At 43.1% G+C, this 17,860-nt stretch overlaps 1 protein-coding gene across 3 annotated transcripts in view; it reads right to left on the reverse strand.

Annotated features, from left to right (window-relative positions):
- BMPR2 (bone morphogenetic protein receptor type 2) overlaps positions 1-16,835 on the reverse strand; it is a 102,183-nt gene extending 85,348 nt beyond the window's left edge. For 2 of the 3 annotated variants that reach the window (XM_052676302.1, XM_052676301.1), the window contains exon 1: positions 16,310-16,835. In XM_052676302.1, the coding sequence (XP_052532262.1) occupies positions 16,310-16,391 (82 nt within the window). In that variant the 5' untranslated portion in view covers positions 16,392-16,835. The remainder of the gene's footprint in view (positions 1-16,309) is intronic. The other variant, XM_052676300.1, reaches the window with a different exon arrangement.
- Between the last annotated feature and the right edge of the window lie 1,025 nt (positions 16,836-17,860).

A 17,860-nucleotide genomic window follows, 5' to 3' on the forward strand; every position in this document is an offset into this window, starting at 1 on the left:
TTGTATACATAACCTGAAATTCAAGTTTTAGCATCTCTTCTAAACTAATTGCGCTATTAACCATCTTTTTAATATTAGCCCACTAAGGATGGCATTGAAGGACAGTTGGATTGATTTTATTTACATTCACTTACTTTTAAATTTAAATTGAGAGGGGAGAATATTTATTATAACCAAGCCTGGAACTCCACCTGCAATTGAGGTTTCTGACACATCTTCGAAGAACTCTATTTTTCAGCTGCTTAAGACATTTACTAAATTATCATTGTGGTCAACGATTGCACACAGCAGGTGTTTTGCTCTTATTTTACTTAAAAGTCCAAAACAGATTCAGTTAAAATGCTTCTGTCACGTCTGCTAGAGTAAAGCTAGAAAAAAATAGCTTGTGAAGTCCATATTAAAATACTTGTTGCAAGTATTTTGTTGACACATTCTAAAACTGGAAGAGCTGGAGCAGAATTTAAGATGTGGCAGACAGGCCGCCTCATCCCAAGGGTGTGGCCTCTGGTTGGTTTGTGGCTGGCTCTTTTTTTCTTTGGGGGAAGTGGAAGGGGAACAGAGGGAGGATTGCTCACTTTCTTCACCAAGAACCAAAATTATAGGCCTCTGAAAAACTTCAGAAGATGCTGTCAGTTTGGAAACCCAATTTTTCACAAACCGGCAGCACTGGACATGCTTTACAGCCTTTCAGTTGTGCACACGCTGCTTCCATAGCAGGTAAAAATATGCTCAGCTGCATTACAAACAAGATGAGATGAACTCATCCTCCCACAGCCAAGCACCTACTCTGGTAAAACTGGAATAAAAACAAGATTCTCTCCTATGCTCCTTGCTCTTGCTAAGGGAGCACACAAAATAGAAAGAAACAAAAACATTAATACTGATATGTGGAAACCAGAGAGAAGGCAGCCAAGGGAGAAAGCAGCAGTGGTGCTACTGCTCAAAGAAGCAGGCTCAAGTAAGGGAGGCAAGTGAAAAAGAGAAAAGGCACAAATGTGATTCTGGTCATAACATTCTGCTCAGGAAAATAAATACTATAAACAAAATAAATATTACATTAAGAAATTGTAAGAAATAAACAGCTAGGTTCAAAACATGCAAGACAGCTTTTTGTTGCTGTTGTTTGTTTGCTTTCCATTTAATGATAACTAGTTTTCAACATAAGGCTCTTTGTTTTCCCCCTACTCTTTTTTAATTAATTGCTTCCACACTCTTATTGAAGGCAGCTCTCACCATGGTACTTGGAAGAAAGAAAGCCTGTAAAACTGACTTCATAGTATTTTTATTCATCTTCCTTCAGACCCTTTGTGGGCTCTTTCTCAGTACTGAGCAGTATTAGGTCTCAAAACTTTAAAAACCTCAAACGCTCCTCTAATTCATCCAAAGATACCGATGAAGTATTCAACGTGATCTATGGAGAATCAGCATTACAGAGAAGGTGCAACTCTTCAAGAGAAAAAGGCTGTGAAAATGTGGACTCTGAAGTTTCCAGCAGTGCACATTTACAGAACCAAACAATCTCTCATCAAGATCAACAGCATTTTTCAAACTGGAACCAAAAGAAATTCTTGTCCCATAGAGTGAAATCATTTGGGCGGAGCCCAGGAATATAAGAACTACCCAATAGTTACAGTAGTTGAGCACAAGCACAGAACTCAAGTCAGTGTTCCACCAAAGACAGCCAAAGGTGATTTGAGGTAAGCTACCTTCTGTGCCTTTGTTCCTAATCAGAAAAATAAGAAGATAACACAGCCCTATCTCACTGGCATATCACCACTGCAAGTTGTCTGACACTCAGAATAATTCAGACTAAGAACTTTACTATTCTCCAGCATTCACGGGGACAGAAGTAGCAAGAAATATTTGTTTTAAAGAAGACAAAAGTTTACAGACACTTCATTAAAATAAAGTGCCTATCCTCAGCAGGGCTTTATCTTTCAAATGAAAAATGGCAAAATCTGAGTAAACCCATGTAATCTAGTTTTATTGATTCTCACACAACAAATGTTAACAGTGTGTTTATTAACACAGTCACCAGAAGAAAATTACTAAGTATCAGATGGTCCATTAAGGAGAGTTGGTATTACGCACTGTCATGGGAGTGTGGCAAATCAGAGCATTTGAAGTGGAGAAATACCTAATGCATGCCAAGACTCTTCCAAAAGCAGGACAAGCTCACCGTTTACTGTTGGTTAACTGCCACCTTGAACTGAAACACTGCTTGTCTCTAGGGCTTACCTTTCTTTGTCAGAGGGCAGCCACAATGCAGAATAGCAATGGGGAAGAGCTAAGGGAGAAAAGAAGGAAGGAAAAGAAGTGCAAGCAACAAAAATCTCATTGATTCTTCAAGTTCACAGCTGTTCTTCATTAATATTTTTCACTAAGTAATACAACACCAATACTTACAAATGAGTTCTACAACATATACATTGAAGCCCACCAGACTCTCACACATTAAACGATTCACTACTTCAGATGTGAAAAATGAACAGCTTAACAAAATGTTCTCAGGGTTTTGTATGCTTGTTGAAAAGTTCTTTATGCCTAGGCATCTCCTAACAACTTCACTGAAGACATACTGCACATGTACCAGTATTAGACACCAAAACATTCTAGCACCATAATTGAAGGACGCTGAGGCTCAGGTTACCACTTCACTCTCCTACAGACAGAACAGGCACTTGAAGAACATCTGACTGGAAAAAAAGTGAAGAAACATAACGGTAATATAAAAAGATGAAGAAAGGAAATAAGAGTAATGAATTTTCAGCTAAGTGTGCACATCCCTACCCTTCTTCGTTACACTTGCAATGAAAACCAAGGATACTCAGTATCAAAAGGAAAGCAAATAAAAGAATACATAGTAACTTTCTCAGCTTACTGTAGCTTTGAGAACAGAGAAACGAAAGCACGTCTGAGTACAGACACTTGGATTTCCCAATTTAGAAAGAGAAGCAGCTCAATATTAGAAATTCACTTTCATCTAAAATAAGGAACATCTACCACGTGCCTTCCAAATATACACCTTTTTTGCTGCATCATTAAATATAGTTACAGAATTGGACGACTGCACACACTACCAAGAAAACTACTTGGTCATTTGTTCAGTTGTTTACTAAACTTCATGGGAACAGCTCAGTTGACAGAAAATAAATAGATTATAGAAAACAACAGATATTTGGATTCTGTGGACTGCTTGGAATTACAAGTAGATAAAATTGAGAGGTCAGGAATGATCATGACAACTTCAGTTTCACAGCAGAATTCAAAGAGCAGTAACATAAAACAATATATTTCAAATGAAAACATTTTCTGGTTTTGAACTATGTGTATAGAATAGAAACAGAGTAGTTAACAGTGGTAAGAAATTAATAAGTGTGGTTGCAAAATTTCTAAAGCCAAAGTTTCATTTGAAGTTGGTATCTCTAATGGTTGAATGTTTTACAGCTTTTCACTTCTCTCCATAGCTGTAGTTGTAGTAAGTTATTTTTCACAATTGACTTTCAGTTATGAGAAGTATCAAAAACAACCACCAGTTTGGGATCATAATTAAAGAAATCCCAAATGGTGATGTAGATGACAGGGGAGCAGTAGCCAGCAAACCTAAGATATGTCCCTGCAGAATGCTTATCAGATAGGTTCTTCATCTGACTGTGCTCCTCCTTCCACCTTTATCCATACCCTTTTTAAGCACTCTGCTGCTTTTTCAAATTACAGTGACAGTTGAGCCTCAGTGCTTAATACATACCTATATCTGTACTGCAATAGTTGGTGGTATGTGCAGAACAAGTTCTCAAAACACAACTGGCATTTCAGAAAAGAAAATCCAGGGAAGGAGAGTCGCCTCCAACTTCCAAGAAACAACAATGTTTATGTAACGTAGACAATTGCTTACAAAATAAAAGAAGTTATTTTTAACTCTTTAGCTTAGTGGCTGCACTGGAGGGAGGCTCCCAATTCCTTTCTTCATCTGGCTACTATTTCCTTTTCACTCCGCTTTTACGAAGAATCTGGGCTTGCTGGCAACAAGCCATTGCAAAAGCTGAATACTACCTGAAAACCAACTTCTGCCTTAAAGGGCAGCAGTCAGCTTTACTTTTGAATGCATCTATTTCTGTTCCATACAGAAATAGCAATCCTGAATTAGGGAAGGCCTGAGCATGAACCACCAGGCCAGTCAGCTCCTGACAGACTCACACTGCCACTGCTCCTACCAGTATGAACAAAGGAGGTACAGACCTCACACAAACATATCTACCCTTTGCTTAAGCATTGCCACTTGGTGTGATCTCTTACACTTGAGACAACATGAGAATCTGTATGCACCATCATACACAAGTCATAAGCAATACGACTTATCAGTTGATAATCAAAGCCAAATATTTTGTCCATCATGAAAGAGGAATCTAAAAGCTTTTCTCTGTGAATATCATTGCAAGAAACCTAGTTAATGCTGACCATTTATTTTAGCATCAGTAAATTTTATTGTCATGAACTAAAACAAGTCTTCCTCACTTCTGAACAGAGCTGGGTAAATGCTAGTGTGTGGCAGGTATGGAGGGGAGAAAGAATGTCTATGGAATTCTATCTTTGTCTTCAAACAAAGACTTGTGAGATGAAGAGGGTCTTTGTGTTCACATTTGTATACATTTGGTGAATAGAAACCGGAAGGATAGGAAGGGCAGAGCAAGCAAAGGCTGCTCCAGTTCTAAGCTAGCTTCCAAAGCTTGATCTCATTAGTCTTACACAATACACATGTGAAGACAAAGATGGGAACTCAAAACGACTTTAGCAGAGCTATGAAGGAAAGATATCCAGTGCCATTTCAATCTGCCACCTCATTCACGAGTAGACCATCTCCAAAACAAGGTAATTACACTCTTTTTTCTGGAACTGTCACCTTATTTCTCCCACATATTCAGTAGTTAAAAACACTTTTTTTTTTTCCCCTACATATAGCAGAAAAAATAAACTATCAGCTTGCCTTTCAAGTATCCTTGAATGTTCTGATTAATGCACTGCAGGAGAAATTGTTAGGAATTCTATGGCATAGAACCCTTACAATTCCTAATGATCTGAAGAGCACTTCAAAAATTTTTATCCCAGCTGGCTCCCTTCCTCCCCCTGCAATCCTAACCTAAGCTTCACGTGATTCTTTTGAAATCATTGCTTAAATATATGCATCTGAGAGCACTTCCTCAATCACTTACTCAAGCACATGCACCTTTAAAGTTCAGTAGATGAGCCACCTCTCAAAAGATACGAGCCAAGTTAACTTAGGCAACGACTGTCCTATGCTGCCTCTCATCTACCTTCTTTTCTGCACATCACCCCACCGCATCTCCCCCCATCAAACGACGCATTCACAGAGGATCTGTTATCTGTGTTATCTGCTAATCAAGATTCTCATAGTTTGCGCTCTGCTAGATAATAAAAAAGACAGAGAAAGAGAATGACCCACTTTTAGAAAGCATACCAGAAGAGTCAAGGAAGCTGAGCATTCCTTAGGGGAAGAATAAACTTCAGTCTTTTGCACTTCCTTTATGCATCCCTGTTGACCTGAGCACTTATCAAAGATCTCTTTTTACTAACATGATACAGCTTGTTTCTTTTCACTGCAGCAAAGAAAAGCATAAAACTGCAATATTCAATTTTTAAAATGTCTTTCAAAATAATTGAAATAAGGGGAATAAGTGAAAATGAAGAAGAGAGAATACCAGGGAAGAAGCACATGTAAAGAATCACCTCCAAACTGGGGGAAATAGCATCCACGGGTAAGAGACAAGCAAGGTCTATAACTACAAGAGTTTAATTCTCTGCAGGAACCTAAAATTACTTCTTTTCCCACCAAATGAGGCAGAGGACCCATAGAGAAAAACATTTCATAGAACGTATCACACTTACACACCATGCAGCTGAATTAAGGCTAGACAGATAGTTCTAATAACTACTTCTTCATGATTGAGCTCGTTTGTTTTTAAAGCACTGCTTCTAAGTAATTAAGGTTTTGCTACTGAAAACAAACTATAGAGTGATGTTTTTCCTGTTCTAAATGCAGTATTTACCACTCCCCTTCCTTAAGTGCTACACTTGCACCTTAAATTGCAGGGGAATTATCTTTGTTATATAATAACCTTTATTCCAGCAAAACAACTGACAAGGGAGAACAAACAATACGTTCCACACCAGATAAGATAAAACATTAAATTCCAGTGGGTATTTGCAGTATATCAAGTATTCTGCAGCAACTTCGCACACGCACACCTACAACTTCTTTCACGTACTACAAATCAGGAGTGTGTGCAGAGGTGATCAAAGCAAAGCATCTGGCAAATTATTTTGCTTCCATCTTAACTGATCCCATTCCTTGACAACTCTTTGCTCACAACCTCTTAACATTTGTTCTCAGACTGACAAGGTGAATCCCACAGCTCATGCCTCCTTAGTTATCATACAATGGCTTGGGTTGGAAGGGACCTCATCAAAGATCATCAAGCTTCAACCCCCCTGCAGCAGGCAGAGCCACCAACCTCCATATCTAATACCAGACCAGGGCATCTGCTGCTCACTGGATGCCTAAATATCACCGGGCAATGTCTTTCCACACTTTCCTTATAGCTCCACTATGCTCCTTTCCCAAGAGTCCTCCCCAGTAATAGGTTCTATATAGGAGTCAAGTTAACAAGTCCAACAGAACTAATTAAACTGGGTTCAGCTCTGTGCTGCATCACATCTTACCTCCCAGTTTTGATATGTCTTAGAAGTTTATATGCATCCTATTAAAAAAAAAAAAAAAAAAAAAAAAAAGCCATTTCCTTAGAAATCTTGTTATAAAAAGTCAAAGTTCACTCTATACTACACTTCAATTACAAGAGGGAAATGAATCTCTAATACTGTTTCCTGATACCTTTTGCTATAATATTGTACTGTGAACTTCCTGCCACCCAACTAGATATCAACCTTTCCCTTCAATGGAATATAATTAACTCTGCAGCACTTCATTAAATCACTTATTGCAAAAGCCACCAGCTCTATGAAATGGCAAGAAACCAACGGATTACAATCCAAATATCATCTTTTCAAGTCAAGATCCTTAACTGCAGGAAGAACACTTCTGGTGATCACACAGAAATCTTGCCTTTCCACATACCCACCATCACACATTCTTTAGCTGCAAGGTCACTTTTTAAAGGTTATTACTTTTCCTTGTTTGGTACAGAATGAATGATGCCCTCATGCCTGTCTAGACTGAAACTTGATGGAATGCAGTTACCTCTCTCTGTACCTCGTATTCCCACACCTCAACAGAAGTGAAGCAAGCTCTGGTGTTATCAATTAAATGCTGGCAAGTAACAGCTTTATGTAATTGCCACAAAGGAATTTACTATCAGATTCCATTGCATACCTCACTCATTTCTCATTTATGTACTTCAGCTCAAAGTGATAACTATTTGCATGTGGCACTCCTAAATTATTTAAAACTATTTAGTTACAACGTAGTAACATCAGTAACATAAAGGTATATACCCCTATATGCTCATTCTATCTACCTTAAAAAACAAACAAAAAGACAATAAAAACACTGGGGGCAGGGAAGAGTGGGCAAACTTAGGAAAATAATATCAAAGCCATGAACCTTGTCCTGGAATAATGCCATTAAACATCCAGTTAGGACTCATGCCTGGTTTTATCTGGAGAAGCAAGGATACAGCAATAGTTTTACTTCTCAGAGTTTCCTAATAGCTGCAATACAGTGCCTGGTCTCCAAAACTCCTTTCAAGTCCAAAGGACTAGTGGCAAATACAAACGAGGAAAACATTTAGTGCAATCCAGAAAAAGTGGGTGGGATTACCTCAGCATCTTCAGCATCCAAAAACATAAATCAATGTTTCTGAACTGCACTGTCCCAAAGTGATTCTGGTTATCAGCAGGAACGCAAAAATGTCCAAAAAAAGAAGTTGAAAGGTTCTTAACTGACATCACTAGAGCATAAAAAGAGCAACATATATATAAATTTCTGAGTAAACGTAGAACTCAGATGCAGATTTTCAATTTTCCTTCAGTAATCAGATCCATCAGACAAGCTGGCTGATAAAGGTCAGTATTTCTTATTACCTTAACTGGCTTAAATTAGGAGCCTTGCTAAAGGCTGTTGACACTGTTTGATTTGTATTTTGCATCATGTGTGAACATACTGCCAGAAGACTGGGGGATCTAATTCAATATCTCTTGTAATGCATTCCCTCTGATAAGTTCATTGAAGCATCTCCTGCTCAAAATACACTTGCAAGTCCAGTATATCCATAATGAGAAGTGCCTTAATATTTTAGCATCTCACTGTTTTGTTTTTTTTTTTTTACACGCAGGTAAGAGAGGAGAACATATCTGTGCATTCCCAATGTGCAACTATGAAACTGTTCACATCATATTTTTGTACTTTTATTTCTATCCTGCACATCTCGTTTTTAAGATTCATTTAGTCTGTTGTGTCATGTTTGGATTCCATATCCCTCTGCCCTAAGGCTACATCTTCAACTTTAAGTGGTATCATATAGTCCACAGCCAGGGAAATAAAACAATAACCAGAATTCTCTTTATTTATTTTGCACACCAACATTCCACATCACTACTTCTTACAATAAGGGAAGCAAGTTTTGCTGACAGCTTCAATAGCAGAACTACTTCTCTGACAGGAAATAATAGGAATGAAGAAAGTCTACTCCTCGCTTATTCCTATATTTGTACAGAAAAAAAATGAAGGAATAAAAACATTCACTGTGAGATTTTAAACAATTAACTAATGTAAACAATCATGGCCAAATAACTGTGCTCAGCTGCAACATCATTAACTATTGCAAGCTAAATTTCACTAAAACTTAATTAAGCCAGATTCATTTTTGAAGTAAAAGAGAAATTACTTAACAGATCCTTGTACAGAACTCGGATGCAATTATTAAGTGTGAAGTTTACCAGACAGTCACACAAAACAAACTGCTTTTAAGGAATTTTTTGAAATTAGCAATATCAAGCACACAGTTGATTTGCTAATATTAAAATACTAGTTTTGAGCAGTGAAGAGGATTGGAAATTTGACAGCATATGGAGTACTTAAGAACATATATACACATACTAAACACACACGTGCACATTCATGGCACAGGGGGAACGCACACTGCCAACAGCCATTCTTATGCATCGTGCAGAAAAAGTTTACAGAGAGACTCAAATACTGCCGCAGGACATCAGAAACAATTTCCCCCAATTTAAGAGAAATTAAACTCTTTTCTCATCTTTTTCACTTGAGATTCACGGACTCTCATCCCAGCCCCTGAAGCACAGAGCACTGGAACACGTTCTTCCACTTCTCAGCAGCCTCCTGCTGAAGTCCCAGCAGCGAGCGCTGCGAGGCAGGCGCACGGCAGCAGGCCTTTGGCTCCCGCTTCACAAGGCAGACCTGAGCACGTATGTCTATTTCAATCATGGCAGCTGCTCCAGCTACAGATCCCTGGCCTGGGTGATTACCACTAGAAATGAAGAAAAAATTTTAAACATGCAAGCAAAAGAAACCCACACTGTGATGGCATCTAGACAAGCTTCGTTATAGGGTTCCTTTTATCCTTCTCTGTAACGAGAATTATTTTAATGTGGAAAGATTGCTTCTGGTCTAAGTGCCTGCTTTGTGTACATATTTCAGTGCCACAGCGTAACTAAAGTGATACGTGCTACAATTCTCCTGCTACAATCTCAGCTTTCCTCAGCTTACAAATACTGCACTATTGGCTCTACCAATCTTTCAAGTCTCAACTAAATATAATTAAAATTCATATTTGAGAACCAGTAATGATGAATAAATAAAAAAGAAGATTTTTTTAAAGTATCTATAACAATATATAAGTATCTAAAACTCTCTAATATTGGAATTACTTAATACATTCATTAATTAATAAAACAGTTATGCAATAACACGACCAGCTACATTTTCTGGAAAATCTTGGAAATTATTGGAAAATCTAATTAGGGTTCCATAATGCTCCATGAGTTTTGTTCCAAGTATCCAGATCCACGCTGCTTTGGTGGCACAAGTAGAATGTTTTATTTTTAAGAGAAACAGAGTCAAACAGGGAATCTGATAAAGTAGAAGCAACAGAGCATGTCCACTCAGTCCTCTGGTAACTGAACTATGCCAAGGCTGCTCAGGCCAGGTGAACCTGACCTTCATGACAAGCAGACTGAAGTTCACTCAAGGCCAAGAACGAGCAGCTTCTCAGGTGACACCGCCATACTGCCAATCTCCAACACTGCAATATCAATTAAGTGCTGCATTCTCTAATATATAACTTAATGAACCCAATTAATATATATGACCTATGATTATACTTTCAGTCATCTAAAAAAAAAAAAAAAAAAATCTTGCAACTTCAAATAGAATAAGCATATATAGAATAGAGAGAACAAATGCAGTCCCAGTGTTCGGCTAAATGCACCAGCAATTTGCTAGCATCACGTAGCCCACTTGACCAGGACAGTCAGTACCCTGGAGCAAAGGATCACGGTACCACTGGCTTTGTCACTGTTTGCCATTTACTCCAATCGTGTATGTCACACTAAATGCCTTTCAAGTACATCTGCTTAACACAAATAATACAACTATTTCTAATGCTCTTCATAGATTCAAGCAAGTACAATACATAACAAAAGCATCCAAGGAGTCTGCAGGAAAAATATATTACAGTAACATTGAAAAGATGTCGTAATAAGAAACTGTAGTACATTTAATGCATGGAATGTCTGAAACAAGGGTTCTGTATACACAGGACTGTATACACAGGATAATCAAATCTAGTACTGAAAGGGTGAAAAACAATGCACACAATAAACTGCAAGTTACTCACACACACCATGAAGTCATAAATGGATGACAATCGTGCAGTAAAGTGATTTGGGCATTGTTTTGGAAGTTTACTTAAAGTGCTGAGTACACAGTGTCCCAAACACAACTCGTTCTGCTAGCTGTAGACCAAAGACATCTAACTTCTAAAAACATGCCCTTTCTTCCACATTTCTTACCCAACGCACCCCTCCCACAGAAGCGACTGCCAGCTGCCCCTCAGTCCCCCTGTGGCACCCCAAGGGAAGACCAAGCGTGCAGCAACGGCTCCAAAGCACAGCACCGCCAGGTGTGCGGCATCGCTGCGCTGGACTGGACAGCCAATTTTAAGCAGGCGGACTTGCAGGGGCTCAGACAAAATTAAAACACAGAGTACTGAGAGATGCAGAGCACGGACACCTTCACAACCCAAACACAACATGTGATTTGCTACAAACCCAAGGAGGCAATGAACAAAACAGAAAGCCCCTAGTGACTTGGAACAAAATCACCTCCCAGACACCTTGTGGTTTCCAAGCTTATGAGGTTGAGGGAAGGGTAAGAGGATAAAGACAGCATCTAAATGACTAAGTCTCATTCATTCTCTCAACAGCCACCAGAAGACTCCAAAACGGCTACCTACAACTATGCTTTCTTTCTCTCTCCCCAGGGCAAAAACTTCCTTCCCCTACACAACTGCAGGCATGCATTCTCCCAGCAAGTTTGACAAATGCAAGGCATCTCTGTCTGATACACCTTGGTTCTCATCTGTTGCAAAACGAATTCAGCCTTTCATCCTTCCAAACTTCTGCAGCCCTGCCACCTGCTCCTTCCTTTCACTCACACCAACTGACCTGCCTGAGCAGATCCCACCGCTCTCAGCCCAGCTCCCAGTTCTGCAGACCATGAGAATTAACTCTGAGACACTACCCTTTGACATATGAACAACTTACCAGGTCTCTGCTGTTCTCTGGCAATTGATTGCCCGCATGCGTACAGCATGCTGCAGGTTCAGGTACATCACCTATCTTTAAAAATCTTCTATCAGAGCAGGGAAGAGGAATTACTACTGTTGCATTACAAAACACGTGGCAACCAAGTACAGTAATAGGACAGTCTGTGCAATCCCTCCTCGGTGAAGATGCTAGTTAGACAAATGTTATCTATACCAATGCATCCAGACCATGTAGGATACAAGAGTTGCTTCCAGCCTTACACTTCCGTGGGCTCATTTCAAAGGCATAAAAAACTACTAAACCATTTTGAGTACTCAAAGTGTTCTTCTGCTTTGGAGAACTGTTCTTCTATTGCATTATTTTTCAGTTGAAATTGATTGCATTATTTTTCAGTTGAAATTGAAGCAGTCAGTAGCATCACCAAGTCTACAAGCTTAACAAAATTAACACAACTACATGCAAGCTACACACAGATTCCTGTCCTAGTGAATGCACAGCATCATCAGGACTGTTTTATTCAGACATAAACATTCTGTCCTGAATGGAACTTTGTGCCCTGCTTACGCACAGTCTGCTCAGAAAATGAAAGCACACGCTCATGGCATGGCTGGACTTTGAGCCCAAACACAATATAACTCCTGCGACAGGAAACCATCACTCTGTGGTGGGAATAAAGCATTTGTGAAGAACCTAACAAATCACCTCTCTCTCCCCTCTGGTGAGAAATGCAAGGGAAGGGAACATCTGCCAAGGAGACTATGACAGCGACTACTGAGACTGCTGACAAATACATTCTGAGATACGAAAAAGCAATGTAAAAATCAACAGATGATTTTATTATTTTTTTAAAGAGAAGTTTGTAATATGTGCTAAAGAAGGGTCATCAAAACAGCCACTTCACTATGAGAGTATTTCTTATTGGGAATACTTCCATCTTTGTCCCTTGTAAAATAAAGCTTGTCCTCCTGCATCAGAGAACAGGCAGACAATTCAGCCAGCATTTACACAAGGTTTCTTTGAGGGTAAAACATCCGCACTGAAATATTTGTGTAATGGTTCAGGGCTTGAAATTTGGGCTCCTGAGCAATCTGGCCAGCATATCTCCCATTTCCTTACAGGATACGCCTACACCACACAGCACAGTACAGAAATACCCAGGTTTGACCAGGAACTGGAGGCAGCGTAGCTGAAATATTCAAAGAGGTTCACGCAGGCTGATTTGCCTAATGAAAAATGGCTCTTCTCAGATGGACGAAGGGGTTCACGCACGATTCCGCGCTTACACAGCCACACAACTGGAGAGTTATGAAGCCCCAATCTGCCACACAGGCTGTGCTTGTGTGCCTCCATCAAGCACATTACTTGTGTCCTTCACTTTGACAGCCCATGTCCAGCTGCTATGCTAGGACTTGTGAGAAAGCTCCCAAACCAAACAGAAAAGTAAATAAGATTTTCAGATTACAACTGACTGAGCCATTAATGATGGCTATAGCACTAGTCAAGAAGTAGACACTGCAGAACAGATAGATTTAAGAAAACTGTTTAATATGCAAGATAAGTCAGTTACTAATTCAAAGCACTGATAAAGTAACTGAGTTGAATGGCCAAAAGGAATTCTTTCTCATGTCACATAATTCATATTTCAAACAAATTATGTTGATACACTACAGTAGCTCCAACTGGCAAGACAGAACAGGATAAAGCAGCTTTGGTTCACTCATTTTAATTAATAATTAAAACAATCATCTGGGGGAAAAAAAAACACCCCTTCGATCTATGCAATTCTTTTCACTCTGAAAATCTTGATCCACACATATACAAGCACAAGGGAAAGACCCACAAAGATAAAAAGACATTCTACTTGCTTTAATTCTTACTTCATGTTTTCCACAAGTCATTTACACATTAGACAAAGGAATGCTGTCTAGTGTGGCTATGTAGAATGAAGGTATAGTGGTTTAGTACTGTGTATCACATAAGGCAAGCAAATGGAACAAGATTAATATCTAGTTCATATGAACACCCAGATGAAATTCTTCAGCACTATTGTGGAACAGTTCAAAGGTTCACCGGCCACCTCTTAGGCACAACCCTCACAATTAATGCATCCAAACCCTCCTTAATATAAGGGAGCATAAATAAGTCTCACAGCTCTAAACAACAGATTTAGAAAGACAGATTTCAAGTAACTCGATAAATGAAGAATCAAGTGGCGCAAATCTTTTTTTTTTTCCTCAACATAGTTTAAAATCCCTCAGTCTTTTATCTAAAACTAGTGTAAGTAAAATGCACTCCTTTTTAAGAGAATGGCTGCAGTGAAAAATACATAATCTAAATACAAAGCTACCAGGTGCTTGTTAGGATCTGTATTTTCTAGAGAAAGCCAGCAGCATTTTTCTCCTAATAACATCCAAAGGGAAAAAAAGAAGCAAAGAACCCCACCTGAATCTACTTCTTCATTATATGCTTATCTAGCAGTGTGAAGGAAGGACTACCACACTAAGCTCAGGTCTTCACTGAGCTCTCCCAAAGGAGATCTACGTTTTCTCAAGGCAGAAAGCTACAAACCTATTACAGAAATGCTTTCCTTCTGATGTCATGATTTTGCACTTACAAACACTCAGTTCCAAGTACTGTGAAGATACGGTACCCATCGGAAGACCCAATTAATAAAGGGTTCCTAGGCCAGAACCAGCACTGTCACTGATGTGAGCATACAGTTCATGCTCCGGGGGAGGGGAAGAGAAGAAATAATGTTGGCTCTTTCATGAACATAAAAGGGCAGAATTACACATTAGTGTAGCTTCCCCATGTATAGACATTTTTTCCCTGAAATGCAGTGTAAACCTAAAATCAACCATTAGGTACGTTAAGTAAAGCTCAAATCATTGGTGCAATTACTCTTACAGAGGATTACGACCGAACTCTGTATAATGTGGATTGTTAAAATTTCATAATTAAGGAATAAATCACAATGGGAAAATGGGTCTCTATTCAAAAACAGCCAAACAAGCGGACATCATTAATACCCTTATAACAAGGCAAGACCAGAACTGAAATGTAGGAACACTGCTGCCAGGTCAGGACGGAGGTGAACCGGCAGAACCATGCAGACAGGCTCGTACCGCACCTGCCCAGCCCTGGGCCTGCCTCAGAGCCGTGCTTGCTCCTTCACCGCCCTTCTTCCTCACCACGGCAAAGCAGTGAGCAGCCTGACCAAGCTTCGTGACAAGGGGGGGGGGGGGGGGGGGGAAATCCTGCCCTTCTTTTAATCACTGCTATTACATTTGAAAGGTTAGGTAGTGGGCACTCTTGATTCCTGCATGCTTTAAATACCAAGACATCTGACCTTCAGAGGACCCTTCTTCCTGAAGAAAAATCACTCCCAAAAAAACTAACACAGACACTACAGAGATCAATCTAAAATAAGAACAGTCACAGGTAGGGATGATACTGGTAACATCAGTTTTTTCATGCTAGTATCCTTCTGAAAGAGACCTCTTAAGAAGAGGAAGCAAAGAAACCTGGGGCTGTCCAGTCAGAGCAATGAACCAATTGCCTATCCGACATGATTTTCTTATGAGGAAGGATTCATTTGTGAACTACACACAGGCTGTGAAAACAGCATGAGAAGCACCGAGCCCTGCAAAATTGGATTCTGATTAGTAAAATGACAGGAAAGTTGTAGGAGTCTCTCAGAATAGCTGGGAAGTACAGACACCGATTCTGAGGGCATTGATGTCGGTGCCCACTGAGCACTTGAGGAGCTCCAACGTGCTCAGCTGTCACCAGGGCAGAGCCAAAAGTGGGAGACCAATGCACCTCTCTTCCAATATCGGGATCAAACATCTCAGGTATCAAACACGAAACCTCCGAGCAAAGTTAAAAATAGGTCCGAGCGCCCAAAAATATGCCTAAGGACAGCGCTTCCACCTCCTTGTTTAAGACAAGAGTTCTCTTCGAGATCTTCCAGCGTTCCTCATCAGCGCTTTGTGCTGCCGGCCTACAACGAGTGACAATAGGAGCAGCCAGTTTGCTTCAGATCGCCCCCAGGAAACAAACGTACCTAGTGATCTGTCTGTCACGGGGCTGCAGCACACGCTCCAGGCCCTAAGAGCACGGATGCCGATAAAATTAAAAATGGCTGTGCCCAGGGATCTCACAGCACAACCGGCGCAGCTCCGCCGGCGATTAAAATATATATTAAAAACGCCCGCATTGCCTTACCGAGGGCGCGGCATGCAAAACGAGATGATTATTTCAATTTTGGAAAAATACCGAAGCGAGAAGCCGAGAGAAGCGGAGTCGCGCAGAACGCGCACCCCTACCGCGAATGGTTCATTTACACAATAAAGCAGAAATAAAGCAGATTCACGCTGCCGGCCGCCCCGACACGCGGCCCTCCCCGAGCGCCCGGCACGGACCCCGCACGGAGCCGCCGCCGGACCGCGCCCCGCCGCGCCCGAACGCCGTGCACGGTACTTACCGGCCGCAGCGCCGGGCTGCGGGGCGGCGGCGGCGAGCAGGAGCGGGAGCAGCGGCACGAGGCGCCGCAGCGAGGCCGTCATCCTGGGGGCGCGGGGGTCGAGGCGGAGCGGGAAATAAAGACACCGACGAGAGCGATTTCCTCCGTTTTCCGGCGGCCGCGGCGAGCTCTCGGCTCACGGCTCGGTCCGCGAGGGCGGACGGCAGGTGAGGGGCGCCGGCTGCGCTGCTACTCCCTCGCGGCGGCCCGTCCGCATGGCTCCGCGGCGCCGGGGAGGACGCCGGCCGCCGCCGCCCGGCTCCGGGAAAGGCGTCGCGCCGCCGCCCGCCTCGGGAACGCGCTTATTTCCCACGCAGCTTCACGATATCGAAGAAGCAGCCGGGTTGGGAAGGAAACATATCCAGACGGGAAGCGACGGCTGTCACTCGCGGCAGCCCCTCACGCCGCCCGGCTCCGAGGGCCGCGGGCGCAGAGCCGGCCGCCGCCCGGCGGAGGGCCCCGCCGTCTTCACGCGCCCGGGGACGAGACCGGCTGCGCTCCGTGCGCGGGGGCTACGGCCGCCCCCCGGCCCATCCGCCCGCCGCCAGCCGGCTCCGCAGCCCGGCCCCCGCGGCGACGCCACCCCCGGCCGCCCTGACGGAGGTGGGGCGCGGGGCGGCGGGAGCGAGGCCCCTCCTCGGTGGCCCCGGCGCCCGGCTGCGTTCCGCGGAGGTTCTTCCCCTGCGCCGGAGAACGGCTCTTCTCCTCCTCTTCCTTCTCCTCAGCGCTCCGCGAGCCGCTTCAGCGCCGGCCCGGCCGGCCTCTCTCAGCTTCGAGCGGGGCCGGGCGCGGCCGTGCCCGCGGGGCGGGGAGCGGCTCGGTCCCTCCGCGCCGCCGGCGCCTTCCCCGACGCCGGGCTGGCCAGCGAGGGGCGGTCCCGCGCCACCTCCTTCCCGTGCCCTCCGCCGGCCGAGGGCCGCAGAGCCCGCCGCCCCGCTGCGGCTCGCGCCCCCTCCCGCCCGTCGACACCGACGGCCGCGCCTCGCGCCAGACACAAAGGGGACTCGCTCCAACCGCCGGCCCGGGGCGCCGCGCGCCACCCCTCGCGCCCCGCCCCCGCCGCGCCCCTGACCATAGAGGCGGGCCTCCGGGAAGGTAAAGAGGGGCACCGCCGCGAGGAGGGGCGGCGCTGTGCGCGCGGGCCGTTGGGGGCTCCGCCATGTTGGGATGGGGGTGAGGGGCTGAGGCTCTACGTCCGTCTCGAACCTCACGTTTTCCCTTTAACAAACGCTCGCGGATCTGCCCCGTCTCTCGCCACGAGCCCTGCCGCGGTCCCCGCCGAGCTCCAGCAGCGCGGTGGTACCCGAGTGAGATGTGCCCTGCTCACGCCTGACAAAACCATTATCTGCCGCTTAAATTAAAGAGATTTTTTGTTTTCAAAACAAAGATTAAAAAGTCAATCTGATGAGCTGTCGGTATGCTTTAACCTTTGCTACATGACGCAGAACTGAGGAGATAATTAAGGCCAGCAGCTGACTGGAAGGCTGCTGTTCTGGCCCAGCGAGGCTCTTC

Source organism: Tympanuchus pallidicinctus, unplaced genomic scaffold (assembly GCF_026119805.1).
Source record: "Tympanuchus pallidicinctus isolate F22 unplaced genomic scaffold, pur_lepc_1.0 scaffold15, whole genome shotgun sequence".
Taxonomy (NCBI): domain Eukaryota; kingdom Metazoa; phylum Chordata; class Aves; order Galliformes; family Phasianidae; genus Tympanuchus; species Tympanuchus pallidicinctus.